Below are 26,707 nucleotides of genomic sequence, written 5' to 3' on the forward strand. Positions count from 1 at the left end.
GTGCTCAGTCGTCTGCATGTTGCCATATGTACATCTATTCGTTTTGTGGTGCAGAAGGTGATAGAAGTATTTTTAAAACGGTGGAAACCTTTTTACGATGTAGTGTAAGCTTCCCCACATGCATTCTTTAGTTAATTCAGTGGGTTTTAATAAAATGGATCATATTATGCTATATATTTTTTTTTAACAGAAAACCTCCAAAAATGCTGCATTTCAAGATTTTCCCAGGGCAAAACATCTCACCAACTCTGTTAATGTGGTTTGCAGATGAGCGTGAGCAGGCCAGTCCCGATGAGGAGGACGACGACGAGGTGCGGAAGCTCAAGGTCTGCATTGAGTTGAAGGGACTGCGGCTCAGCAAACCCGCCACAGGCGCAGCTTCACCTGAAATCAAACAGGAGAGGCCGTGGCCCCAGCCCCGATTAGTAGCCCAGGCGCAGAGCCTGCGGGAGCGAAAGATCAGGGCCGGCGAGCAGGAGGAGAGAGCCGCGGCACAGAGAGCTGAGATCAACAGGAAATGGGGATGCGAGAAGCTACTTAATGGTAAGAATGAGCCGCCAGCCATGCAAACCACTTTTATATCTCTCGAGTTCAGCCGGGGTAACGGAAATCTATCTTTGGCTCACGTTTCGCTTTCTTGTTGAGCGTCTCGTCTTTAGGGGATTTCCTGGGACCTTTTGGGGAGGAGGGGGGGGCAAAAGGAAACGAGGTAGGGGATACTTCCTCCTGCCAGGGAAAAGGCTGGTAAATCAGAAGCGAGACCAGAGTTGCACCATTCCCACCCACCCCCACTCTTCATTGTGGTTTGGGCTTTTTGTTTAGGTGGTCCACTGTGGGCTCTGTGAGCTTGATGAAAGAGTGAGGGAAGTGGCTGGTAGAGATATGTGTGGGCAGGTGTAGTGTGACTAATGTGTGATCAATGATTTTTTTTTCCCCTCTCTTCAAGACTAGTCACAGGGAAATGGACGACGGGTAATACGTGTGTGTGCGCTGGGGAGGGGGTGACTTATTAAAACAGGGCTTTCCCTTATTCGTGTGCCCAAACGAAGGCAAAGGGAGGCACAGATGAGACAAGGAGGAGAGAATAAAGTAGCAGGAGAGAGATTAAAGGAAGTGAATAAAGCAGGGGAGATTTTGGTTTAATGTTTCCTGCAGAAACCACAGGCCTTGCAGGCCTTGATTGGCCGTAAGTTTTTTTTTTTTTTTCCTTTTTAGATAACATCACCCTGGCAACAGCCATGTTGTTATAATGAATGTGGTTATTTCATGATGCGTCTGTCAGGGCTACTGTCTTTCTCTTTTCCTTCATTTTTGTCACGATCCCACTAATCAGATGGCAAAACACATTCATCTCTGTGAAGCATTGTGTTTTCTAAATGACTTTTTCTGCAACAGAAGATACATTAAAAAAGTGTTTGGTATATATAAGTGTCAGCAGGATGCCTCCTTTGGTTTCCAGCCTATGTCTGATTTAATGGACTGTTTATTCTAAAGTTGCATCCTAACACAAATCAGGCCTATCCCACATTCCTGTGTCATTATAAATGCAACAATCCTCGAGAGAAAATGTGTTTCCATTAAGCTATTAAATAGCATTTTGACTTTGTGGTATCAAGGGCAGGTTTATATTTTTCATATGAATATGTACTGTGAGGCTGAAACCCGACAGTGCCACATTTGTTTAAGGAGATTACCCATAGCAGTGTCCTTGCTGCGATGAATGAGCGCACATGAGTCTCTACAGGGGTGTGTATGTGAGACTATGTTGTGCATGTGCAAGTGTGTGCGTTTTATTTTAAAATTTTCTCCTGAGCGAGCAGGCCTGCTGCGCTCCCAGACAGCCCTGTGTGCTCATTAATAAACCAACAGAGGGTGAGAGATGGCCTTGTAATACCTTCCCATCCTCCCCTTCCACTGAGCTCTCACACTATCAGCCGCTCACTCTGCCTCTCCTTTCGCTCCTCTCCTCCTGCTCTAGGAGTCGCTGCTCCTCCCCTTCTCCCCAGCCAGCTGAAGGACAGAGCGTACCCGGCGGACCCCTTCTCAGGTGACCGTGGCCTCAAGGAGCCCAGGAGGGGCCCCCCTTCCCCGGCCCCAGAGCCGTCCGTGGGAGGCACCCCTCCCCTCAAGTCTCGTCGCCATAGTGACACGGACAAACCCAAGGGCAAGCGGCCCTGCAAAACCAAACACACCAGCCAGAGGGAGCGGGAGAAAAGGAAAGACGCCGCTCCCATCAGCCCGGGCCAACAGTGTGTCGCCGATCTGGGAGCAGCTGAAGAGGAAAAGGTGAGTGCTGATAGGTCGTCTGGCCACGATACGGGCGTCTTGATGTTTGCAGCCGTGTGTTTCAGTATGCCTGTCGGCGCCTCTGATTATGCAGCTGAGGGAGGGAGGGAGGGAGGGAGAGAGGAAGGAAGTATGTTTACAATGTTTAGAGGGCTGCTGGAGCTTTGACCTCCTCCCGCCCTTAGCGACTCCCTGCGGAGCGCCTGCATGCATGTGTGTTTGTCTGTGGCCTTAATTGTCGAACGCGTGTCATCGCTGCTGTTTTGTGTGTAGGTGCGTGCCAGGTCTGTGTGTCTGCGAGTTTGTGAGCATTCCTGACATAACAACAAACCCCGGTGCATTTATACATAACACTTAGTGCAGATCACACACACACAGTGAGGAATGTGGCAGCCACGGTCGAGCGTATGAAGCTCAGAGTTCAAAAGAGGGGGAAAAAATGAGCATGGGGAAAAATTGAGGGGAAAAAAAAGAAGGCTAGTTGTTTTCCGCCTGCGCTGCTCTCCTGCCCTGCTCCTCCTCAGCCTGACAGCTGCTTCAACATGGAATTCCACTGAGAGGGCACGCACTTCACACATGCGCGCGCGTGCACACACACACACACACACACACACACACACACACACACACACACACACACACACACACACTGAGGCAGGCAACTCCCTCTGCGCTCCGAGGACTCTGTTGGTTTAGCGGTTAAAGAAAAGTGGCGTGCCAGCCTGCAGTGTTTGGGGCGTGAAGAGATGGTGTGAAAGCTGCGTGTGCGAGATGCATTGTGCGTCTTCCATACACAATAAGCATACATAAACACACGTGTTGTGAATCTATACAGTATTTTAAGCTATATATAATAGTTTACAAAAGAGATGGTGTTAAAAAGTAATGTAAGGATAAGAATGAAAAGAATTATCTATGATGAAATATACTGATTATTTTTGGAAGAGTTTTGTCATATTTGAGTTTAAGCCAGTCCTGTATTTTCCACCCCATTATTTATTGTCAGAAGTGTGTGTTTGTGTGTCTTCTGTCTGCTATGTGGCACAGACTGTAACACACCCCCCCCCCCTCTTTCTCTCTCCTCAGCTGAGTGAGCAGCGCTGCGCTCCGAGGAAGAGAGCCGCCTCCCCTAATCATTATCCCTGCTCTCCAGTCAAGCCCTGCTCCCCCGCTGCGCTCTGCCCGCCCTCCCTGCAGCCCCAGGTGAACGGCAGAGTGGCCAGTGTCCCACCAGAGGCGGCACAGGGGTTGCACCGGACACCCCCTGCCGAGCCCCCCACAGTGCGTCCAATCCCGCCAGAGGCTCGTCGGCTGATTGTGAACAAGAACGCCGGGGAGACTCTGCTCCAGAGAGCGGCTCGGCTCGGCTACGAGGTAATGGGCTTCACCGAGAGTCACCCTCCCTCCTTTATAGTCTTCTTTTCTCACGTTTTACACTCTTCACACTTTGTCTCTTCCAAATCTTCGCTCTTTCTTTTCTCAAATTGAGCTCATTTTCTCCCCGACTTTGTTCCTCTCTCTGACTCTGGCAGATGTAGCTTGACTTTTTTTTTCTCTATCCGATTCCCCTCTTGCATCTGTCCCTATTCTTGCTCTTTTTTGCTTTTTGCGGCATTTCCTTCCATTTCACCCTTACTCACGCTTTCCTCTCACCATACTCCATCTTTTTTGCTCCTCTTGCTCGCTATGCTCTCTTTCTCTCTCAGGTTTCCGCTCCCTCCCTCCCCCCTTTCCTCTCAGCACTCTCTTTCTCTTCCTCTCTTTGTGACTCAGATTGTCGTTGGCACCCCTCCTCCCCGCGAGCACACTCACTCACACACACACACAGATGCACACACACTCCCCTCCTCACCTCCCCTCCTCTTGCCTCCGCTTCACTCTCACATCTCATTAATTTTCCGTGAGGCGAAGTGTGACACACACTCACACATGCAGGCGCACACATGCACACACGTGCGTGCGCAGACAGCATGAGGGATCGGTGGGATCATTATACGCAGACTGATGCTCGCTGCCTCTCTCTAGCATCGGGAGTTTTTTTCTTTCTGTCTTTGTGTGTAGCTGCCGCTCAGTCGCTCTAAAACCAGATCCTCTGATTCTCCGCACATGGAAGGAAAAAAACGAGACTTGTGTATATTTTACGGAATCGCTCAACTCCCATTGCTCTGAAAGCTTTTCATTAAATTTGGATGGCCCACTGTCTCCTTCTCCCTCATCCCTTGTTCCTGTTCGTGAGCCTAAACGTTTCTCCTCCCTTGTTGACAGATTTTACAAATTGATTTATCGATCCAAGTGTTTTTAATGTCACTTGAGCTGCAGATTGTGCAGCGTGTCCACTCTGTCTCTCACTCACCTTTTGACACGTGTGTGTGTGTGTGTGTGTGTGTGTGTGTGTGTGTGTGTGTGTGTGTGTGTGTGTGTGTGTGTGTGTGTGTGTGTGTGTGTGTTAATTTTTATCACCGGCAGAGGTGTCGTCACAGAACTGTAAATAGGTGTGGATGTCTTTTGTTGCTCATTAACCGGTAGCTTTATAGTTGTGTGTGTTTGTTGTACATATTTATGATGATGTGTGTGTGTGTGTGTGTGTCCGTGATAATGTGTGGGAGTCAGAGTGGGAGAGAGCAAGAGTGTGAATGAGAGGTAAGCACTGGGAGTATAATCGCATTCTAATGGCCCTCTAATGTGCCGTGGTGACTGTGGTTAGCAGTGGCGGCGGCTGTTTTTCCCCTCACACACACACACACACACACACACACACACACACACACACACACACACACACACACACACACACACACACACACACACACAGAGTGCAGCGCAGCAGCAGGGTTCAGTCAGCCGTGCTGGAGAGAAGCTGGCTCGTCTCTCTGATTTATGCGTCTCTCTCGAACGTTTTTTTCCCTCCCTCTCCTTTTTTCATTCCCCCTTCGCATTTTTCCCTTCCTGCGCTCCGCGTGTGGAGTGGGAGGAGGAGGGAGAAAACCTGAGACTACACAAACAAGGCGCTGACCGCTGCGCAAACAACACCCCCGCCTACCCCTCCCTCCATCTCTCTCTCTCCCTCCATCTCTCTCTCTCTCTCTCTCTCTCTCTCTCTCTCTCTCTCTCTCTCTCTCTCTCTCTCAGGAAGCTCGTCTCTCACTGCCTGTGTGTGATAAGCCTGGGGCAGACCCGTGGGGCTCCCACACACGCGCTCGCACACACACACACGGACATGCGCATAGAGACACACCAATTTATGCATACCGCCTTACACACACACACAGGCATACACACACACACTCGCATACAAGCCTGTAGATGCATAGAGCGCTTGTCTCACACTGGTGTTTTAGCGCCGCAAGCTCTAGGCTTATCACACGCAGGCAGAGAGATATGAGGGCCTGAGAGACAGAGCCACGCACACACACACACACACACACACACACACACACACACACACACACACACACACACACACACACACACACACACACACACACACACACACACACACCAAACTCACATGCTGATTAGAAGCATGCATACACATACACTGGTTATGAGCCAATAAGCACATGCACAGACATCCTGACGTGTTCTTCTCCATATGCTGCATGGAGCAACGACTCCTCACTGTTGCACACCCACACAGACCTGCACATGCAAATTCAGAGTCACCTCACACACACACACACACACACACACACACACACACACCCTGACTGCAATTACACAGACGCACAGTGAAACACCAGTTGGTTCCTGTGAGCACATACACAGGCCTTCTTTTCGTGTACAGACCTGCACATGCAGGAGGCAGAATCACCTCACGCACACATGCATGTAATTTAACTTGCGCACTACTCGTTCCCGATGCCAGGCCGACACTGTGCATATTTCATGTTCGTTTAGTTTTGCGATCCGTGCCTCTGCACATGAAAGCCCACTCTCTCTTTTCCTCCCTCCCTCGCTCCCCTTTTATTCTCTCGCTCTCCCTCGTCTGCCTCACTCTCCGAGCATTTGAAATGGTAATGAGCAGAGATTCTGCGGATGTCTTCATCCCTCTCCCTCTCGTGCCGGGGCTCGGGGCCCCTCAGCTCTGCCCATTGAAAGCTCCGATAAAGGTGCAATCTGTCATTTATTCTCCTCCCACGAATCCCTTTTGATTTTACTTCTCTCATCCCTGTGTGATTCAAACAAAGAAAAAACCTGAATGCATTTTAAGTGTCCGGCCAGGCAAGCATCCATGATATAAAACGTTGGCTTTAAATTGCAGCGATCAGTGGATTTGCTCGTTGAGGTAAAGTAAATCCAACCTGACCTTTTTGAAATTCAACTTCGGAACTCCGACTTGCAAATTCGCACCTTTGACCAAGAGCAAAGAGTGTTGACAGTGCCAACCTTTGAGGGAACCACAGACCCGCAGAGTCCGGAGAAGAGGAAGCTATCATATTAGCATCAACCCATCACATTTCATACACACTGTGCTCTTCTGTGTCAAAGTTTAACAGCTCCACAATAAAAATGCGACTGTTTCTAAAGATGGATGACGTGTCTCCACTGTACAAAAAATTAAGCTTAAATATCGCCAATACAGGCGGTATCATGGTCACACCGATACATCGCAAGTCAGTCTCCGCTGTCAATCGTGACGTTTTTTATAGCATCAAACAACGAATTAAAACCAAACTTGCCAGAAAAAGAAGAACAACCTGAAGCGACATAAACCATCTTTAAAGAAAAAAGTATTCAACATGTTTTATTTTGGTCCATGTCTCAATCACTAACAGAAGGTGGCAGGGTTTAGGATCTTTACTGCCACCAGCCACCAGGGGGCGATCAAGATGATTTGGCTTCACTTTTATGGAGCTGTCATGTCATCCATCTTAATCTATGATTGAAACTCAGTGAATAATGCAAACATACGGTACTTTCCTTGAATTAACTTCCGATTGCCTCCAAGCTAGCTAGATTTCTAAATGGTAGTTGGCAAAATAGTGGCAGAGCAGGAAGTTTGATTAGTGATTTTGTCAGCTTTATGCACTGGTGATCTTTCTTAGTTTGTTTCACAATTTACGATTACGCTCATTAAACCGCATTGGTAGCTACCTTAGTTTTTTTAAATTTTACATAAGCTTACAAACACATAGCTAACAATTTAGGTTTTACGTTAGAGATTCGCCCACCAACAGCATAGCTAGCGATGCGTTAGCTCACTAAACCACATAGCTCACCTGACCTGCCACTTGTAACTATGTCACCAAGCTGTCAACAACTTGTACCTGAATGAATGAACACCGGGACAGTCAGCGGCTGTTTCACCCTCTAATTAAATGAGATCACACAGTTTGTGAACATCAATATGGAGGAACAGATGTGACTTTTCATTTCACTCACAACAAAACAGTGTTTTGTTCCTTATTCTGTCTCCATTCTTCTGTCAGCTGATAGGACGCAGTGTTATCTGCCGCCATCAGAGACTTGATTCTCAAGCTTCCTGTTTTACACCAGGCTGGCGCACACACACACACACACACACACACACACAACCACGTACACGTTTCACTTGTCTGGGCACGCTCCAACTTTACTGCGCAGAATATTGGCTCTGAATCTCACAGGCAGAGTCACACACGCACATCTGTTGTATGTGAGGAGCGAACAGGTCCGCGCTGCAAGGGGTTAAATGTCTGAGTGATGCATTGATTGCAGGCGAGCGCAGGGAAGCATTCTAGAGAGGGAGATTAGAAGACGGAGGGAGAGAGCGAGAGGAGGGGGAGGAGGGGGAGCGGTGTCTTATTTTACTGCGGAGGAGTGTGTGTGTGTGTGTGTGTGTGTGTCTGGCGGGAAGCCGGGGCTCTCGTGCTAAGCTCCTCGCTCTCTCCCAGCGATATTAAACACGGCTCCGGAGGTTTTAGCGCTGCGCCTCCTCCACAGCCGCACACACACGCACACAAACTCGTCTGTGCCACACAAAAATGCACACGCATACACGTACGCACACATGCACACAAGCTGCATATCCACACGCTCTTACCCGTCTCTCTCTCTCTCTCTCTCTCTCTCTCTCTCTCTCACACACACACAGTGGAATCCCCCAGAGGGGAGCTTCAGCACAGCGCTCCTGAATCTCTCTCCAGCCGTCAAACAGAGTGTTGGCAGCGGGTGAAAACCAGTTGGAGCGCCCCCCCCCCCCTCCACACCCCATCGTCTTCTTCTTTTTTTTTTTTTTTTCTAGCACTTTGTCTTGCTCACACTTGCTCTTTCCCTGCATCCTGGCCTTCTACCTCTTCTCTCTCATCATTGGCTCCAATCGTCCCCTGTATGACTCCAATCGCTACCCCCCCACCCCCAACTTTGAACTGCCACAACCTCCCCCCACCACTCTTTCATCTCTCGTTATTATCAGCTTCGGCCCAGAGGACGACCCGGCAGATTTCATCCTCAGATTCATTTATCTGTCATCTGCTGGGGTGTTGCCCCACGCTTCTCCCGCTCCTCCACCCTTCTCCAACCCTCCACACATCCTTCTGTCAGTCTCTCTTTCTCTCAATTGCCTGCCTTTCCTTCCCGCTTCCTCCCTCCATACGCTCTGCGCTGAAAGAGAGAGAGAGATAAACACTTGGACTCGACGGCGAGCTGGAATTAGCATAGAAATGGAAGTTTGCAGTCGTTCCCCAGGTTCAGATGAGAAGCTCTCCTCCCCTCGGCACAGAACTGTTAGCAGGACAGAGGACTGTGTCTGAATGTATGAGTGCTGCATTCATATTTATGTTAAAATATGTATAAAATTAGCGTTTTTCTTCTTCTTCTTAAAATACTTCTAACCAGTCTCACAGTATAGCTGCTCTCAGACAAACACAGAACTCTGAACATTTTCCTGAAATTTTCTGGGGCTGCGTGTGAGAATGCAAATGTCCAATTCAGTTGCTTTGGACATTTTCCAGAACTCTTCCTGCCGTCACCCTAGTAAAATGTCTGGAAAATTTCAAAGCGAGCCCACATTAGAATCCAGCCGGAAAACGTGCAGGAAATTCACAGTTTGAACTTGTTGACGTTTTTGACACGCAGCAGACACAAAATCAACAAATATCTCAGAGAAGAAGAGGTGACATACACATGATGTCGCCAAAACATGTGAACTTGCAAAGATTTAAGAGATTGGTGATGATGAGCTGTAGACCCAAATGTGTTTTCTGCAGCGGAATTTAAACGTCATGCTCTGCCCTGACACCACCCCTCGCCTGAATGTTCCGAACATTTTCCTGTTGTTGTGAACGCATCTGTCCTGAACAATCTCCTGCTGCGTTCTTCGTGAAAGAAAAACATCCAGACCCACATTTTCCGGAGTTCATGTCTGAAAATGGTTTAAGTTAACGCACTGATTTGGGGAAAAGAGGCCTCTTATCAGCACATCACGGCAGCGGTCTCTGACTCCTCTGTTTAATAGCAGCAGACGCTGCTCCGGTCCAATAAAAACCAGTCTGACTACTTACTGCTGGATGCCCAACTGTCACAGCCCAAGACCAGAGAAAACGCTTCCAGCTCTTGAGCGCCTCTGTCAAATCTCTTTGTTCCGCTTCCATTCCGCTTTGTTCCGAGTCCAACTATCGTAACTGGCTGCCACAGCGGCAACCAGGCCCAACCATAGCACACTGACACAAACATTCACACACACTCATGCGTGCGCTAGTGAGCGGAATCTGGCAGACTGAATGCAGTTGAGTCACATTTAGTGTCGTCAAAGTGTTTTTGGTGCCAGCTTTAGCATTATGGAGCATTTGTGTGTGCGTTTGTCTGGCACAGGAAAACAGTCAGTTCCCCCTCTCGCTAATTTCTCTCCCAAAGGAACTGTAAAAGGAAGGACTGTTTGCGTGTGTGTCTGCTTCTTCTGACTTGTGCGCTTGGTTTCATTTTGCTTTTGTTGTCCACACACACACACACACACACACACAGAACACATAATCTCACACACTGAACGGTACTCTGCTTCTTTGTTGGCTCTCTTCAGGAGGTGGTGCTGTACTGTCTGGAGAACAGAGTATGTGAGGTGAATCACAGAGACTACGCCGGGTACTGTGCTCTCCATGAGGCGTGTGCCCGTGGCTGGCTCACCATAGTGCAGCACCTGCTGGATTACGGGGCCGACATCAACTGTAGTGCACAGGACGGCACCAGGTAAATAAACACACACATTCATATACACACACACAATGACAGTAACATGCTCAGCCACGTCTCGTTATGCAAACATGATCATGGCTTTTTCTCCATGTCTCAGCCAGGGCTTTATCTTTAATTAAGATACAGGTCAAGTCAAATTTCTTATCCCATCTGAGGGAGACTGGGTTGCAGCCCGGTGGTTAAAAAAATACCAAACATACAAACCATCATAAATACCATTAAAACCAAATCCCAACAGATGACGGGGATAGAAAACTGTAATTGAGTGAGTAATTGCCGTACAGACAACAGAGTTTGAGTCTTTTAGTCCACCGGCAGCAACTCTGTAACTATCTGCGCTAACTGCCTGTGCAGGGGCTCGTCTCAACAGTCCACTGTGCTCTGCACCTTCACCTAGATGTGACGATCATAGAGGTGAGAAAGCTGACCACATTTATTCCTGTCAGCCAGATGAAGCTTTTTAAACCCTGCCTCGGTAGAAAAGGACAGGATTCAATAAAACTGCTACAGAACAGTCATTTGGGTGCACACATGAAAAGAATTACTTCAAGTTAGCCCGTCAGAAATGTTCTTGTGTTTTTGAATATGTCCTTGGCAGGAGCAGTGATTGGAGAGATTAGCTGCTGTTTTAAATGGAAAAGGCCAACGGCTTTCATTGCAGTGTATTAGAATCTACAGTTGGGGGTCTGTTCGTAAAGGCTGTGCACAGGTGTAAAAGGTGTATTGTGTTGCAGATTTGCGACACTGGTCCATAGAACCCAGCTGAGATCATTGCTACGTCAAATTCCAGTCTTATAAATCTATAAATGTCAATTTATTTTATGATGCACAAGCTCAGAGTTTAAGGGAACATCCAAAATAGGTAAAGTTGATTTATGGCATCGTCGTTGGTACTCTTCAGTTTCCCAGAAATATAGACGCTGATGATAAAAAATATCACCTCAATATATCAGTGATATATTTTAAATGCTCCTCTCGGAATATTTTACCTTTTGTAAATACTGTATTGTCAGCTCTGTTAATATTCCTTTATCATTAAAATATATGTACATTTGTGTCCTTCAGACCGATTCACGACGCAGTGGAGAACGACCACCTAGACGTGGTGCGGGTCCTGCTGTCCTATGGCGCTGACCCTACTCTGGCAACATACTCTGGCCGTGGCCTCCTCAAGATGACCCACAGTGACAGCATGGAGCGCTTCCTCACTGGTAAGATCCCAGCTGGCTTCTCAGTCCAGTCATGCGCACGGTTCAGCCAGGAATTTTAGAAATGCGGAGGTCACGAGTCTCCCTGTGTGACATTTTCAAACACTAGTGTATGAAGACAAAAGGTGAATTAGACGTCTGACTTCCTGGAAACAAAAAAGTGAAGACTGAGGGATTTAAGGAATCTTACTCGTAGCAGCGATTTGCTTGCAAGTAATGTCGATCAGAGATAATGAATACAATTAAATTATGAATGACGTCTAAAATTTGCACAAGGTTTAATATAAAATCTGTGAAGTGCAACATAGGTCACAATTTCCACCAAACCCCCAAAACAGCATAAGTGAAGTATTTTTTAGACCATGACGGAAATCATAATGAAAATATTTTCTAATAAGGAGACAAAATGTTTTTAGACATCAGGTCTGTATGTTGACGTGGGACAAGGCTCATTCACTGTGAACTGTTCTTTCTGTGCTCTCACCTTTGTGCAACCTGTTGGTATCAGTCCCTCTCTTTTAAATCCTCATCCTCTGCCCTCCAACTGCCACCACACATATCCGGATCTGTCGTCCCAGTCCTCCTCTGGACCCCCTCACCCTATCCCCTCCCTTGACCACCTGTTAGACGGGGAGTCTCAGCCCGCCAGGGTGCGTGCTGCTGCCTCTGAGCTCCTCTATCTGGTTACTTAGCAACGCCAACTGTGTTTGCTCAGCGTACGTGCGGAAACGGGCTTCGCTCTGGCTGGAGACTCTCGCTTTTGTATGCGTGTGTGTGTGTCCTTTCATGAAGCTGCCACGCTACAGCCTGACGTGGTGCTTTCAGAGAGCTCGTCTGAGTGTTTGTAGTTAAACTGAGACAACACAACCAGTGCATGAGAGGAGGAAATGAAAGCGCACGGACGCACACTTCCTCTGTAACAAGCTGCTTAATATTACATGAACACCTCACTAGGTACAATGGATTGTTTCAAGCTTTTGTAAAAAGAGACAGACGCGGGTGACAAGATCGTGGAGCGAGGGGAATGAAGCAGGTGTAAGTTGACGGTCGGCAGAAGGGCGAACAGGTTTGGTGAGAAAAGGGATATTTATACGTAGACAGCTGGAAAGATGGTGTCGAATTTTGAAAAGAGCGTGGACGGATAGATCGATGGCTGCTTGATTGACAGAGCGGGGGTGAGAGGGAGATCGAGCACTGCAGAAAGTGAGGGAGAGAGAGAGATTGCTGCCCTCCCTCCACCTGGTCCCACTCATCTGGAGGCCGTTAATCCCTCCAAACACACGCCAGACGCCCCACGCCTCAGCACTGGCACAAAGCCCAGCTCTTGCTCTGTGTGTGTGTGTGTGTGTGTGTCTGTGTGTGTGTGTCTGTGTGTGATTGTGTGCGTGCGGGCGTGCATGCTTGTGTGTGCGTGTGTGTTCACATGTGTGCTGAATACACACTTTGCTCTTGCTGTGTGTGCTTAGCCAGCTCCCTCTGCTTGTTTGTTTCCAGCTCGCTCGCTCTGTGTGGTTTGTGTGTGTGCGTGTGTGCGTGCACTGTGCGACTGTGTGTGGTTCTTGTTTGATTCCTGGCAGCCGTCTGTAGCCCGGCTCTGAACAGAGCCAGCTCTAACCCAGCGGAGACAGTCGCTCTCCTCCCCCGTGGTACCGCCGCTGGCCCCTGACCATCAGCCCTCTCCTCCTCCCCCAAAACATTTGCTCTGTTTGTTTCTCTTCTCTCTCTTGACACCACCCCTCCTCTCTCTGCTCCTCTATTTCACCACGCTCTTATCCATTTCACTGCTGTAATCTCCCAAGGGCATTTGTATTTGCCCTATTTGCCCTGTTGCCTGTCCCCGGGGTTCCAGCTCTTGAATAACAGGAATTCGCTCCTCTGCTTCTTTCCATAGATTATTTTGCTGACCTTCAGGGCCGCCTAGATGACGACCCAGGGCTTTACTGGGATTTCTACGGCAGCGCAGTGTGTGGTGAGTACGGAGCAGCGTGATCATGTGTGATTTAGTTTTTTAGTTTCTTACAAATTAGATTTTAAACAACTTAAATTCCATCAGGCTTTGAGAAATTCAGGTCATATTTGTCCTTGAATCTTCTATGAAAATGTGGACGCTCACTAATGACTCATGTGTATTTTTTTGTGTGCAGAGTCGAGTGAAGAAGGCGGCATCTATGACATCCTCGCAGACCCACCGGGCCCAGAGGACGAGGACGAGGATGACAAAAGGGAGGTGTTTGAGTTTGAGTTCTCTGACCGACCTCTGCTGCCGTGCTACAACATCCAGGTTTCCCTCTCCCAAGGGTGAGTTTTGTTCTCAACAGCTGACACATCTGTTTTATTTTCTGTGCCTCACCGTTGGCCCTCATTCCTAAACATTGGTTGATTTTTGTCTCTCAGGCCAAGAAACTGGCTGCTACTGTCGGACGTGCTCCGCCGGCTGCGAATGTCAGCCCGGGGTTTCAGACAAGCCTTCCCACACATGGAGGTGGTGACGGTGGCAGAGGCGGAGTTTTACCAGCAAGCGTCACTGTCGCAGCTCTTCTCTTGCCCAGAGGAGCTGGAGGGCTTCCATCCGGACAGCAAGGAGCTGCTGGACCTGGTTGAGGACAGCGCTGAGCTCGCCGCCCAGCTGGGCTCTTCGCTTGAGTTTCTGGACGACCGCTGGGACCACCCAGGGGACAGACTGAAGGACAAAATCAAGGCTGTTGGCAAGCTGGGCTCATCCTGACCCCTGGAGCCACTAATCCAGGACCTTGATGCTTACTGACTGTAGTTTGCTTTAAAAACCAACCAGGGGTTATGATGACATGCCTTAGCCTGACGCTTTGCTCCCACGCTTTGGCCCTGCTCCGGACCAGCCCTGGTGCACTGTACAGATGGACTGATCCGCTGGCTGACCGGGCTGCTCAGATATTTCCCTCCGTTAACTGAGGATCAATAAATTTGTGGCTAAGTAGACTTAATAATGGTCTTATTTTTATAAATTAATATATATAAGTGAATAATTATACATGTATATATATCACTATATAGATATATATGTATATCTATATGTATCTAAATATATATATATGTATATATACGTATATATATATATATGTATGTATATATATATATATATATATATATGTATAAATAGCGAGATTCTTTTCTTTTGGATGTTGCACACGACTTCTCTGAAAGATTTTGTATGACAGAGTAGTCGTGTGTGTGGGCGCGCAGCACATTGTCCATGTGTGTAGCTGTACAGGATAGTACTGAGACTGTGCTATTGAATGTGGTATTTGTGTTTATAGGAAGCACATGATGTCCTGTTTTTTTCCCTCCTCAGACTTTAGCGCTCGCTCGAGCCTCAGGGGCTGTTCTGTTGTATCTTTTTTTTTTTTTAAGCTGAGATTTTGCTTCCTGTTCAGTATGTAATTTAACATGCAAAACTACAAAATCGTTTGTATAATAAAGTTTTAAGATAATGTTGATATTCACCCTTCGGCACAGAGCTTGTATATAACAGGGAGGCTACTGCAGTAAAGTAATTTTTGGTGTGTTCATTTTTGTTTTAATTTTGTAATTAAAATATCTCATAATTTGTATTTATATTTTACAAAAGAAGTTGCTTTAAAATAAATATACAAACTGCAAGATGAATCATGGGTTCTGCTCGTCCTTGTGTCAATGATCGTGACAAACTGAAAAAATTTTTTCTGGCTGTTCTGTCAAATTGAATATTCTTTGCCAAATTATCATATGCTGCTGCTGCTGCGTGTCACCGAGGTGTGACCACCAACAGAATCCTGTATTGCCATCTTTTGGAATATTTTAGAACTGAAGGCATCAAGCGATTTATTGCTGCAGTCATGACTAAAGAACTCAACTCCCACTCACTGCTGCTGTGCGCGTGTAGCGCCCCCCAGTGTTCAAAGCTGTTATTAGAGGATTGGCCTTCAGCGCTGAATGCAGCTTTTGTTCTAAATATTTTCAAGCTACTAATAAATTACCATGATGACTAAAAGTTCACCAGCAGGGCAAAGTGTGCTCCATGTTCACTGTCAGTGCTCGATAATTTGATTTGAGGATATGAACCACATAAATATAAATCTCATCTGAAATGATCCACACCTTTAACTTATTATCAGTCTTTTTGCCCTGTTATTAATTTTTCTTATCAGCAAAAATGACATGATCCAATATTCTTGAATCAGTGTATATTCCGGACATGAACTAAGAATAATAACTGTATTTGTATAGCACTTATCTAAACAAAGTTACAAAGTGCTTCACAGGAAAATTCATAAAATCCATGGCTACAAGGAGAATAAATTATAGTAAAAGGTATTCAATTCAGTTAAATTGTTTGGGCCATGGAGCAGGACAATGGATAGAGAAGTTTGAAAGTGTTGACAGATCCATGCATTTTTTTTGGTGGGGGGTCTATACAATACTGGCAACCATACCCTCTAAGACATGTTATCTGTTGATACTGTTCTCAGATGGAACTTAATGCCAGGTACTGATATCCTGAACCCTACAGCAAGGGGGGGGGGGGGGCACATACACAATGCACAGAGTAAGTAGAAGAGGTTAAAGAGAAAGCTGGTCCTCCACGGCCTCAAGTTCCATGAGACCCCCCACCCCTGCCCCCAGCAGTGCTAAGTGAAATAGCTTCACTTTATATTAATAGTTGTTCAGTTTTGTGAATCCAAACCACTTAAACGCAGTTTCACCAAAGATGTGGTGGCCCTGGTTTTCTGGAAGATCCATGTGTCAAATAAATTCTCTAACTACTTAATTCTTATAATTTCTGTTTGTATTATCAAGTACTCATTTGTATCAATTTTAAACACTGTTTATTCAAATTAATTAACATCTGGAGTTTATCTTTAATTAGGTTTTATCAGTCTGACAATTAATTAAAATAAATTATCAAATAGGTTATACAATTTTTGAATTTTTCATGTTGCTGTCTTGAAATGTCTTGTTTCGTCCAACCCAACAGTCCAAAACACAAAGTTGTTTAGTTTACTATAGGAAAATTCACTCAGGACCAGCCTGTGACCCTCCAGCTGGTTAATCTCCCATTGGTCTGTTTTTAGTTCCTCAGTTTACTTTGAGTATCAGTTCTTCATCTAAGCTTCAGACGTGGCCGTTAGAGGCTGTAAGAAGAAATAACAGCTCTGCAGCAGCGAGTCAGCATGGTTGAGCTTCAACAGAAATAATGACTGAACTAAATATGAACCACACAAGGCAGATAGACTCATAAATGAAATGACCAACTGCTTCTATGTCTGCAGAGAGGGTGCAAAGAGATCCACGGCAGGTTGCCAAGAGCTGAGCCAGAATTCAGGGAGGGGGGTCAGCAGGTCCACAATGAAGCTTTAGAGGAGGGACATGGGAGATCTAGTCCCTCGGGGCATAAATAAACCCCTGGAGAAATCTTCCAGGAAGCAGACTGAAGTCAACCTCTGAGATAATCTTAAGACTCATTTCAATGTTGAAAAGAAAGAATGTGCAACATCAATGCTGACTGTATTTAACTGCAAAGTCAGGATGAGTTATAAAGCAAAGTCAGAGCTTCATGTTCTCCAGGCAGAGAGGAGTCAGACCATTTAATGCACCCAGAAAGAAATGCCTTGAAGTGTCAGTGGTGCATATATTTCTCAACATTGCACGGTCCCCACTCTTCTGTGCAAGGATTTTCCCTGCTAATCATCGCTGAAAATGCATTTGAATTATGGCAGCCTTGCTCGTAGCCCCTTAAAATTGGCATAGCAAATTTCTTTCTCTTGTGGAAACACTCAGAATTTCATTGGTACATTAATGCTTAGATAAGTTAGTAGGACTTGGTCACACATGGTCAAGACCTGTTGTTCTTCTTCTTTTTTAATGTTGCAGAAGATACTGGAGTCTTCTCAGGCAGTGCTGATACAACCTGCAAGTAAATTCAGATTCATTATTGCACTGCAGGATGAACCCCTGACCCACTAGACTAACATCCTGTTTGTTGCCTTTGTTCTTGCCATTATGAACAATATACAACACCACTGCCTGCACTATTCTATTGCCCTAAAAAGGCATCAGCTGGTGTAGTAGCATGGTTCAGTGTCTCTACACCGACAGAGGGTTTGTAAATAATTAACAAGTTTGAGGACGTGCAGTGTTGTTGTTGTTAGCATCAACTTTCACAGCTTTGTTTTCTTCCACTGCTACGGAAAAGATCTGTGCATGAGGGACCGACTAGCATGCCTCCCCACCTTTAAAAATAAATAGATTTCAATTTGATCGTTTTTTAAGAATCTAGGACAAGATGGTGAATGTCTTGTACATTTGAAGGTCTTCTGCATAATTTAAGTTTCCAACTACCAGAAGATTATAGCAGGTGTTAGCGGCCACCAGCAGATGTTAAGGATATAACCTCAGTTTTGCAACTTAGCATCATCAAGTGTGTTGTCCTTAATTGAAATCAACTATACAGGCCCAACTTGAGGATACGCTGAAAAAAAATTATAATTTGATAGCTCTTATACAATTACAGTATATATACATAAGTACATATTTTAAATCTTATTGATGTAGATCTTGATTTAAAAAAATAAATAACAAAATAAGTTGCATGAACAACAACATAATTATATTATTTGCCTAATGCATTATTCTCAAAACCTGGAAACACTGCCTTATCCCCAAAAATGAATATTCAATATTTTTTCTAAATAGTTTCAAAACAGAACATTCATTCATCTAACGTTCAGGATAATTAAAACATATATATTATTATTGTTTTTAAGATAATCACCTTTGTTGTTATTATATGTATCGTTATATTCATTATCATTATCATTATCATTATCATTATTATTATTATTATTATTATTATTATTATTATTATTTCTTCCTCTCTCGTGCGTCTGTGCGTGTGTCGCGTCACCTCTTCCGGCGCGGTGACGTCAGGTCAGCTGATCCGTGCTGAAGGTAAAGATGTCGCTGACAGACTGTGGAAGGAGGATGGAGGCTGTTTTCTCCGCCGTGTTCGTCCTCTGCCTCCTGGCTTCAGGTGAGAGACCGAGCTGCGACACTTCGGGTCGTGGTTCACTGTGTTTGTGTATTTATATGCTTTAATCTTCGCCTCCATTGAAATACAACATGTTAGCTTCGTGCATCACGGTTAGCATCGTCCTTTAGCTCTCTGTCGGTTCCGTGCGCGAGGTTCGATGTCGTAGCTGCGACACGAATCTTCAAACGTGAGACAATATTTCTTCGTGTTAGTTTAGATGTTTGATCAACGTGGGATTCGAACCATGTGGTTAAAACCTGCGCCGCTCTATGTTAGCTTGTTGCTAACACCCTCTTAGCGCATTAGCACACCGGACGAGCTAGCGAGGAGCAGATTCTTGGTTCTTAAAGATTCGTTAAGCAGATATTCAACCGAATGCACGTTCGTTAGCTTCCTGTAGCTTGTTGCTAGCCGTCAGAGGAGTGTGCTGTCATGTGGTTTCTTCTAAACTGGTAGTTCCTCTTCCACGCTCATCAGCTGGTCTGTGTCACGGGTTCCAGCCTCCATCCACAGAGCTGTGGAGTTAATGGCTCATCTTTACTCGGACCCAGTGAAGTTGTGACCTTTTAAAGTAGCACCTCACTGAGAATTAATTACAAGAGCTGCCCCGACAGAGGAGACGTGGCCCCTCATAGCAGAGCTCCTGTTCTCCATTACTGCAAAACAGCAGCGGAGGAAGGGAGGACTGTCAGTGAAGGAGTGTGAACTAGAGCAGGATGATATGACTGAAAACACAATCAAATCCTAGTTTAGATATGTAACATTAAGTGCTTTACAGAGTTTATACTTTAAAATCAACACCACACCCCCCGGTCCATATACAGAGATGAATAATATTAACAGGACCCAGAGGAAACATGTCCGTGAAGCATAGAGTTAAGGAATATATCTCTAAAATGGACTAAGATGTATAAATTTGCATTTTCTTCTGGTGAGTATTGGTAAAATGATTATATCATTTTCCACGTGTTTTTCTTGCATTGACCAACTTCTCCTTTGTCCCCACAGGTGCACATGGGGACAGCTTAACAGTGCTGCAGGCTCCAGAGTTTGTGTCCTTTCAGAAAGGAGACTGGCCTGTTTCTGGAGAGAAGATCCCCGACCTGGTGGCTGTAACCATGGGCTTCTCTGTTAAGGAGGTGTGTATTTTGTAATTTCCAAAGTAGCTTGAGCTCACAACTGTGCTTGTGTAGTCTTTATTTAGATTATTTATTTATTGTGTTTTTTTCATGATTTTTTTGCAGGATCTGTCCTGGCCAGGCCTCCAGACTGGTCCATTATTCCAGCGTCCCCGTGCTAACGTACTGGTGGTGGTGAGAGGTGCTGACAGCTTGGCTCTGCCTCAGAGTGTGGCCTCCTACCCCTTGGAGAATGTGAGTCAGACTGGAGTGCGGCCTTACTTGGAAGTTTTGCTCATCAAATATATTTTAGAGTAAAAATAAATGAAGACCTGCATATAAATTGAAGGAAATGGCTCAGAGTTTTTCAGTGCTTCCTCTTCTCTCTTGCAGCCAGTACCTTTTACCCTGGATAGTGTTGCAGAGACGGTCCACTCTCTGTTTGCGGAGGACACCCCTGTAGTGTTGCAGCTGGCCCCTAGTGAGGAGGTAATGGAAATATACTGAGACTGAATAAGCTGCACTTAACATCTGTGAAAGCATGCTTAATGTACTCATTTGTTATTCTTTTGTTTTGTCTCTGTCAGAGGCTGTATATGCTGGGGAAGGCTAATGCAGTGTTTGAGGACCTACCAGTCACCTTGCAGCAGATTCGTGCCCGTCTGTCCCAGGACGGCTCTGTGCTGGCCTCCCTGCCTCTCAACTCCCTCAGCAGAAATGCAGAGGTCAGTTTCTATCAGCAAAATCATAAAAACAAGGTCTTACTAGGCTTGTTTCTCACTAGAAAATCTCATACTCTACTTTCCCAATAGGATGTGAAAGTATGAATTTTTTTGCAGTGTTAGCACACAACAGTCACTGTATCTTGTTTTTTTTGTCACACAGTAAGTTTGTAACAACTTATATCCTTATATCCCTATTTTCTTTCTTCTTCTGTTGTGTTGCTTCTCAGGCTGATCTGCTCTTCCTGTCTGAGGTCCAAGTCCTGCATGATATCACAGCTCTTGTAAGTCGATCTGGTTCAGAGGAAGTTTTTTTTTTTCTACTGAAAGTGAGGTTAGTCTGTCAGGTTTGACTCTTCTGCCTTTATTATAGCTACAGAGACACAGACATTTGGCCAAGGACCACTCCCCTGACCTCTACTCTCTGGAACTGTCTGGCCTGGAGGAGCTGAGCCGCCTCTATGGTCAGGACTCTCCCCAGTACCGTGATGCTACTGCCATTCTTGCCTCTGTCCTGCAGAAGGTGAGAAGGAGAAGTGACAGGCCTTAATACACACAACCTCCTCAATCCACACATTGAGTTCCATTTTTAACCACATGTTTATCTTTATGTTGTAGTTTGGAGAAGATGTGTATGGTCTCTATGGCAACAATGCTGTAGTGGAGGTTGTGACAGTGAAGACCTTTGAGGCTCCTTTGACCAGGAAGTCCCGTTCGATCCTGGAATCCAAACAGATTGTAAGTCTGAGGCTGAAATTCTTGGGAAATATTTACCAAACTGAAGCTAAACCAACAGCAAAACCTGCACGGCCAGTATTTACAGTGTGGCTGTCGTTTCACCCCTTGCATTTCCTGTAAACCGGTTCCAGTCCATGCTTCTTTGTTTTTATGACTTAGGTCTGGAACCAAGGAATGCTTTGATCATCCACTCTAATTTTTGAAAAAGCGGTAAGGGTTATGGGGGTGAGGGGGTGATGGGGTCCTGCAGAGTCAGTTCTGACTGTGTTTTTAAAGGATCTTATGAGACGTTACCCCCCCCCATCACTCACATCCTGTTGGGTTTTCATTGCAAAGAGGTGAACAGTTTAGGATCTGGGGTAGATAGTTGGGGAAAAGCTGGTTAATGCAATTCTTTTTGAATCAGCTGCTGGTTAAAAAAACAGTTTTTGTTGTTGAAACTGTTTCAGGGAGTTAAAAAAACTTTCAAGTTCAAAGAACAAAATCTAACCTTGATGAATTTCCACCTATTTGATATCTACAAAAGCTTGTAACAGAAGAACTATAAGTTTGTAACACAAGTTACTAACTTGAAAGTCAACCACTTACAGTTTTTGTGGCTACAACAGCCTCAACGACTCGGACTCAGAGCACAACAAAATGAATCACCACTTGTGGCTGCAGATGGCGCTGTTGCAAAGATTACACAGAGTTTAGTGAAACATCTAAAGTTGAATCAACACCTTTTTAAGACAGTTTCCAAAAAAAACAATGGATTGTAACAGTCACGGTGGTTGGATGTAATGCAGGACTTCAGTTATTTATACCTGATAAACTGGCAAGTGGATGTAAATAGTTAAAAATTTGATGAAAGAAAATGAAATATAATGATTAAAGTGCAGACGTATTTCAATGGAAACTAATGAACCAACTGCTCTGTTTCTGTAAATGTTTTCGCAGAGCAACCCAGGCAGCCCATACAACCTGGCCTACAAGTACAACTTCCACTACGCTGTCGTTTTCAACATCGTGCTGTGGCTCATGATCACTCTGGCCCTCGCCGTCATCGCCATCGCTTACAACCTGTGGAACATGGACCCGGGATATGACAGCATCATCTACAGGATGACCAATCAGAAGATCAGGATGGATTAAGTCCTGACCATCGACACTCCAGCTGTTCCCGTAGGTCCCTGTAGTGAATGTTAGTGTTTTGTGCGAGGTCTTGTTTAGTGAAAGAACTGTGACCACTCGATGGGAGAAAGAGCATGAATCACCTCTTTGTTTACAGCACTGGCATGATAACGGACAAATAAAATATTGCAGTGTTTTGCTCTTCAAATTGTTGACATAAAATTAGATATCATCCTCCACTGGTGTCACATCATTCCTGATAATTTTAACTCCTCATCAACAACGTTTAATTTTCCGTCTGGTGATTGCAATTGTATTTTTTATTGTAAAAAAAAGATTACTATTGTAATTTCATGAGAGAATGAGATTTGTCTGGTTTCTGTGTGCAGTTGTTGTGCTTGTCTTGCTGTGTGAAACTGTTAAGTTAAATTAAATCTATGTGTATATATTGAATATACAAAATGCAACTGTATGAGAAACTGCTGTACTCTTATTGTGAAAGGATTTGTGTAGTGTTTATTTCAGGTACCCTGCTTCTATTTCAAATGATAAATACATGTTGGTTTACTGAAGTACTTGATCAAAACGAAGGTTAAGAATTGGATGTAGATAAATGAAGCTCTGTATATTGCAATAAAATACCTGATGATAAATTAAAACATTGGTTCAAAGTGATTATTGTGCATTTAAGAAGTCTTTAGCGTAGACAGCACACACGAGTTGAGTTCTTGTACATGAAGTTGCTTTTAAGTTTACTAAAATTTTATATTTTAAGATCTTGATATTATATTCAAAATAAAAAGATATTCTTCTGGACAGTGGCCGAGAGGGGAAGTTAATTCAAGGCAAATCCTCAGTTAAACTGAAAGCACTGACATGTAACAAGAGAGTTCCTTGATGGTGCAATTTGGTACTTTTGTGTTGGAATACGGAACAAGAACTACTTGTGCAGCTTCAGGTTTTTATTAAAAAAATGGTGGCCAGAATATTTAACAAATGTTACTGCTGCCAACATTTTGAAAGTACTACCCTCCAAGCAGAGACTTTTAAGGGAGTAAAAAAGTTTATATCCTGATCCTTACAGTGGAAACACACGGGGTTCCTAGTTTCTGGGTGGGTACAGTTCCTGTGGTGGATTGTGGCACATCTGCTTAACCCACATCCACTTAAGTTAGTACATTAGCTAGTATTTCCAATGCATGTGTTAAAAAATATTTAGCTTTACAACTAAGCTGACAAAATTAAACTTGAACATGTACTTTTGGACAAACTCCATTTGCTGATGAAGACCATGCGATAGAATCAAAAGCACCCCTTGTTTTGTGCTCTTTTATACAAGTCTGTATGCAGCTGCTCAACATAACGATGGCTGCAATTCAGAACATACCAATAAAGTTTTGTGTACATCAAGGAAATGTATTTCTTATTATTTCTGTTTCCTCTGTAATTAGAAGCACAACATACTGTTCTTTAATCTAATTGTTTATCAGTGACTTATCCCAGGCTGCAGAAACCCTCCAATTCCAAAAGAAAACTCTTTAGCACTAAAAAAACAATCACTCAAACTAAACTATGTAAACAACTTTCATTTAAAGGGTTGAAATTCTGAGAATCAATGAATATTTTGTAGTTATGATCAGAACTGGTGTGGGTTTATATAATTAACAGAGTGTTAAATAAAAATACTTTAGTATAGTATACTTTATAGTAAACTTCCCAAACCTCTTGGGATATGTTGAAGTAAATTTCACATCTGTGTGATAAATTGATAAATTCCAGTTCCATTTTATTTTGCTTTTAAAAATAAACCCATTGTGAAAGTAAAACGAGTTTCTGCTGATGTCACGATGAGAATGAAAAAAGGGTGCGCCCTTTTAGAAAAAGATAATTTAAATATTTGTGAAACAAGTGTAAAGGTCATCACTGCATTTCCTGCTCATCACCTGTCACATGTTCATCTCACATTGTGTAACGGCTCGGCCAATCAGAGTGCAGATCTCAGTTTTAAGCCCCGCCTTTGTTGATATTCTCTGGCTGCTATTGGTCGAGTGCTTTTATAACAGCCTCAGTCTGAGGGGGGAGGGGGGGTTAAAAAACAGATCAGCTGTTTGTGTTGATCTCAGAAAACTGCGAATTATCAGAGAAGCACGAACTGATTTCCGCCGCAGATCGAAACCAGAGATAACCATGGTGTGACTGATCATTAAAGGTGAGTTTGATCCATGTTTTTATATTTATCTAGTCATTTAAAACCGTGGCTGACCGCTCCCATTTTAACAAGCGATACAGATGGTAAACACAGATGTTTACTGTCTTTCTCTCTCTCTGGTGTGAGAGTCTGCAGAGAGGGAAAGTACCTTTACTCAAGTACTTAAATACAGTTTTCAAATACTTGTGCTTTACTTGATTAATTCCGTTGTACATTACTTTGTACTAATATATATATTTGAGTTTTTGTATGCCACGACATTAATCTTAAAGCTATAGATACATGACTGTTTACATTTTAATATTGTAAACAAGTACAATCTTTAAACATGTAATATTAAAAACCTAATCAATAAGTATTAATAGCAGTTAACATAGTGGTAAACATTTACCCCCACCTTCAACATAGTGAATACCACAGAGCCCCTGAAGTACCGAAAGATAATTATTTTTATTTTGTGGGATCAAGATATTTATTCTAAGGAGAAGGTTGTGTGTTAATCACTCAGATGCACACAGCCACCAGATTTGTACCATAGCGTGGAGAAAACTCAACTAATCCAAGTTTTATTCTCTCCCTGGAATTTCACACAATGAAATTCTTGTTGCTCTGGCACAAAGACACAGGATTGTCAGGAATCCTTTGCTGCGCATACTGAAGGAAAAGAGGCTCAGGAGACAGAAGGACTGTGTTTCAGTTTTAAAACTGAAGCTTTTAAAACCTATTAATGCAACTTAGTTTTGTCTGTAAAGCATCAAATACTATGCAGACATTAACTCTGTGTGCACGACAGAAAAGAGCTCACAGAATAAAGAAATCTCATGGTTTTTTTTGTATCTCATGTCTGTCTGTAACAGATTTGTGTGGACTGAATTAATATATAAAGATAACCTGTTTAGTATAATAAAAAAAACACATCTTCATAATGACTGTTATTTTTACATTGTGTTATATGTTGTCATGTTTTTGTCTCACATCCTAGCTAGCATCTACGTGGTGAGGAAGATCCGGGCCTCCATTACTGATGGAGAGCAACATGAGAAACCCATCATTACACCATGTAGTGCTATCGGTAAGAAGATGACTACTAACAAAGATGACGTCATCTGTAAAGAGAACAAATTTAGAAAATGCCTCTTAAAAAAATCTTACTATGGGTTTAAATAGCTATTGTACACTTGGGTAACCTGCTCAAACTTCTTATCTGAGCATTATGTCACGCAGATTAGGGGTCTTAGAGGTAAAGTCAGTGTGTTCAGGAGCATTATGCATTACATGTCTCTGACTTTGTTACGCTTCTCTCCTCTACTTAGCTGAAAAGAGTGCGGGACATAAGTCGCTAGAAAACAAACCAGCGGCCGCACTGATGTCGGAGCCTGAGGAAGACATCAGTGGAGCAGCAGCGACGGGCATGTCCTCGGAGAAGGCTGTGCAGTCATGTGGCTCCTGATATTAAAGATCACGCTGGACACTGGGACTGGGATCAACTCACTAATATATAATTTGTCATCTTTGAACATATGCAATGCAAGACAATAGTTTGCTGTTAGGGTGGATCTCTTGTATGTACATACGCTCACATACAATGTTCATCATTCAGTTTTGTCAATACCAACCATGCTCCTCATCCAGTGATGATTCCAGTCAAGTGTCTGTGCTGAACTCAGTGTTGAGATCCTCATGACGCACATCTAGGCCTTTTTCACAGCACACATTTGGGCTCATCACAGCAGGAAAACACACAAATAGCCTTATTGAAGACTGTTCTCTTGTATGTTTTGCTGGTGTAATGTAATGCAGTCTATTTTGTTGTCTGTGAGAAAGGCCTATGTTCATTTACTGCAGTGTTTGAAGGCTGACTCACAAACCTCTCTCCAGGGGCCGAGCAGGCCTGATGTTTAAGCTGTTGTATCAATAAATGGATAAAACGAGTTGCACTGGGTTGATGTGTACATATTAACTTTCAGATGGTTGTGGTGATTGTGGTGACCTATTAATGAAACCTGTTTCTGTGGGTGTTGTGATCCAGCATAACAATCTGAGCCTTTCGATTGTTGAAGAGCACATCACCGCTGGCGAAGGCGATCTACTGGACAGAT

At 44.2% G+C, this 26,707-nt stretch overlaps 2 protein-coding genes and 2 long non-coding RNA genes across 5 annotated transcripts in view; 3 read left to right on the forward strand and 1 right to left on the reverse strand.

Annotated features, from left to right (window-relative positions):
- bcor (BCL6 corepressor) overlaps window positions 1–15,305 on the forward strand; it is a 33,220-nt gene extending 17,915 nt beyond the window's left edge. For both annotated transcript variants that reach the window (XM_069533240.1, XM_069533242.1), the window contains 8 exons: window positions 268–543; window positions 1,979–2,286; window positions 3,373–3,660; window positions 10,283–10,449; window positions 11,521–11,666; window positions 13,555–13,632; window positions 13,808–13,961; window positions 14,058–15,305. In XM_069533240.1, coding sequence (XP_069389341.1) covers window positions 268–543; window positions 1,979–2,286; window positions 3,373–3,660; window positions 10,283–10,449; window positions 11,521–11,666; window positions 13,555–13,632; window positions 13,808–13,961; window positions 14,058–14,388 — 1,748 coding nt within the window. In that variant the 3' untranslated portion in view covers window positions 14,389–15,305. The remainder of the gene's footprint in view (window positions 1–267; window positions 544–1,978; window positions 2,287–3,372; window positions 3,661–10,282; window positions 10,450–11,520; window positions 11,667–13,554; window positions 13,633–13,807; window positions 13,962–14,057) is intronic.
- Window positions 15,306–16,487: 1,182 nt separating this feature from the next.
- Window positions 16,488–19,159, reverse strand: LOC138411875 (uncharacterized). Its single transcript, XR_011244364.1, has 2 exons — window positions 18,583–19,159; window positions 16,488–17,586 (listed from the first exon to the last, which is right to left on the reverse strand). It is a non-coding gene; the product is annotated as an uncharacterized lncRNA (long non-coding RNA).
- On the forward strand, window positions 18,571–23,070 carry atp6ap2 (ATPase H+ transporting accessory protein 2). The gene is made up of 9 exons (XM_020100776.2): window positions 18,571–18,708; window positions 19,717–19,847; window positions 19,953–20,081; window positions 20,220–20,315; window positions 20,414–20,551; window positions 20,779–20,832; window positions 20,922–21,071; window positions 21,167–21,286; window positions 22,226–23,070. The coding sequence occupies exons 1-9, from the start codon at window positions 18,633–18,635 to the stop codon at window positions 22,418–22,420; spliced, it is 1,089 nt and encodes a 362-aa protein (XP_019956335.1). The 5' UTR covers window positions 18,571–18,632; the 3' UTR covers window positions 22,421–23,070.
- A 1,248-nt stretch (window positions 23,071–24,318) lies between these two features.
- On the forward strand, window positions 24,319–26,539 carry LOC109637905 (uncharacterized). The gene is made up of 3 exons (XR_002203303.2): window positions 24,319–24,608; window positions 25,591–25,680; window positions 25,922–26,539. It is a non-coding gene; the product is annotated as an uncharacterized lncRNA (long non-coding RNA).
- The last annotated feature ends 168 nt before the right edge of the window (window positions 26,540–26,707 follow it).

Source organism: Paralichthys olivaceus, chromosome 10 (genome assembly GCF_024713975.1).
Source record: "Paralichthys olivaceus isolate ysfri-2021 chromosome 10, ASM2471397v2, whole genome shotgun sequence".
Classification (NCBI taxonomy): Eukaryota; Metazoa; Chordata; class Actinopteri; order Pleuronectiformes; family Paralichthyidae; genus Paralichthys; species Paralichthys olivaceus.

Excerpts from the sequence above, each read along its gene's own strand:
- atp6ap2 (XM_020100776.2), top strand. The coding sequence starts at position 18,633 with ATGTCGCTGACAGACTGTGGAAGGAGGATGGAGGCTGTTTTCTCCGCC. Across the intron at positions 19,848-19,952 it reads TGGGCTTCTCTGTTAAGGAG|GATCTGTCCTGGCCAGGCCT; the intron begins GTGTGTATTTTG and ends ATTTTTTTGCAG. Across the intron at positions 20,833-20,921 it reads TGCATGATATCACAGCTCTT|CTACAGAGACACAGACATTT; the intron begins GTAAGTCGATCT and ends CCTTTATTATAG.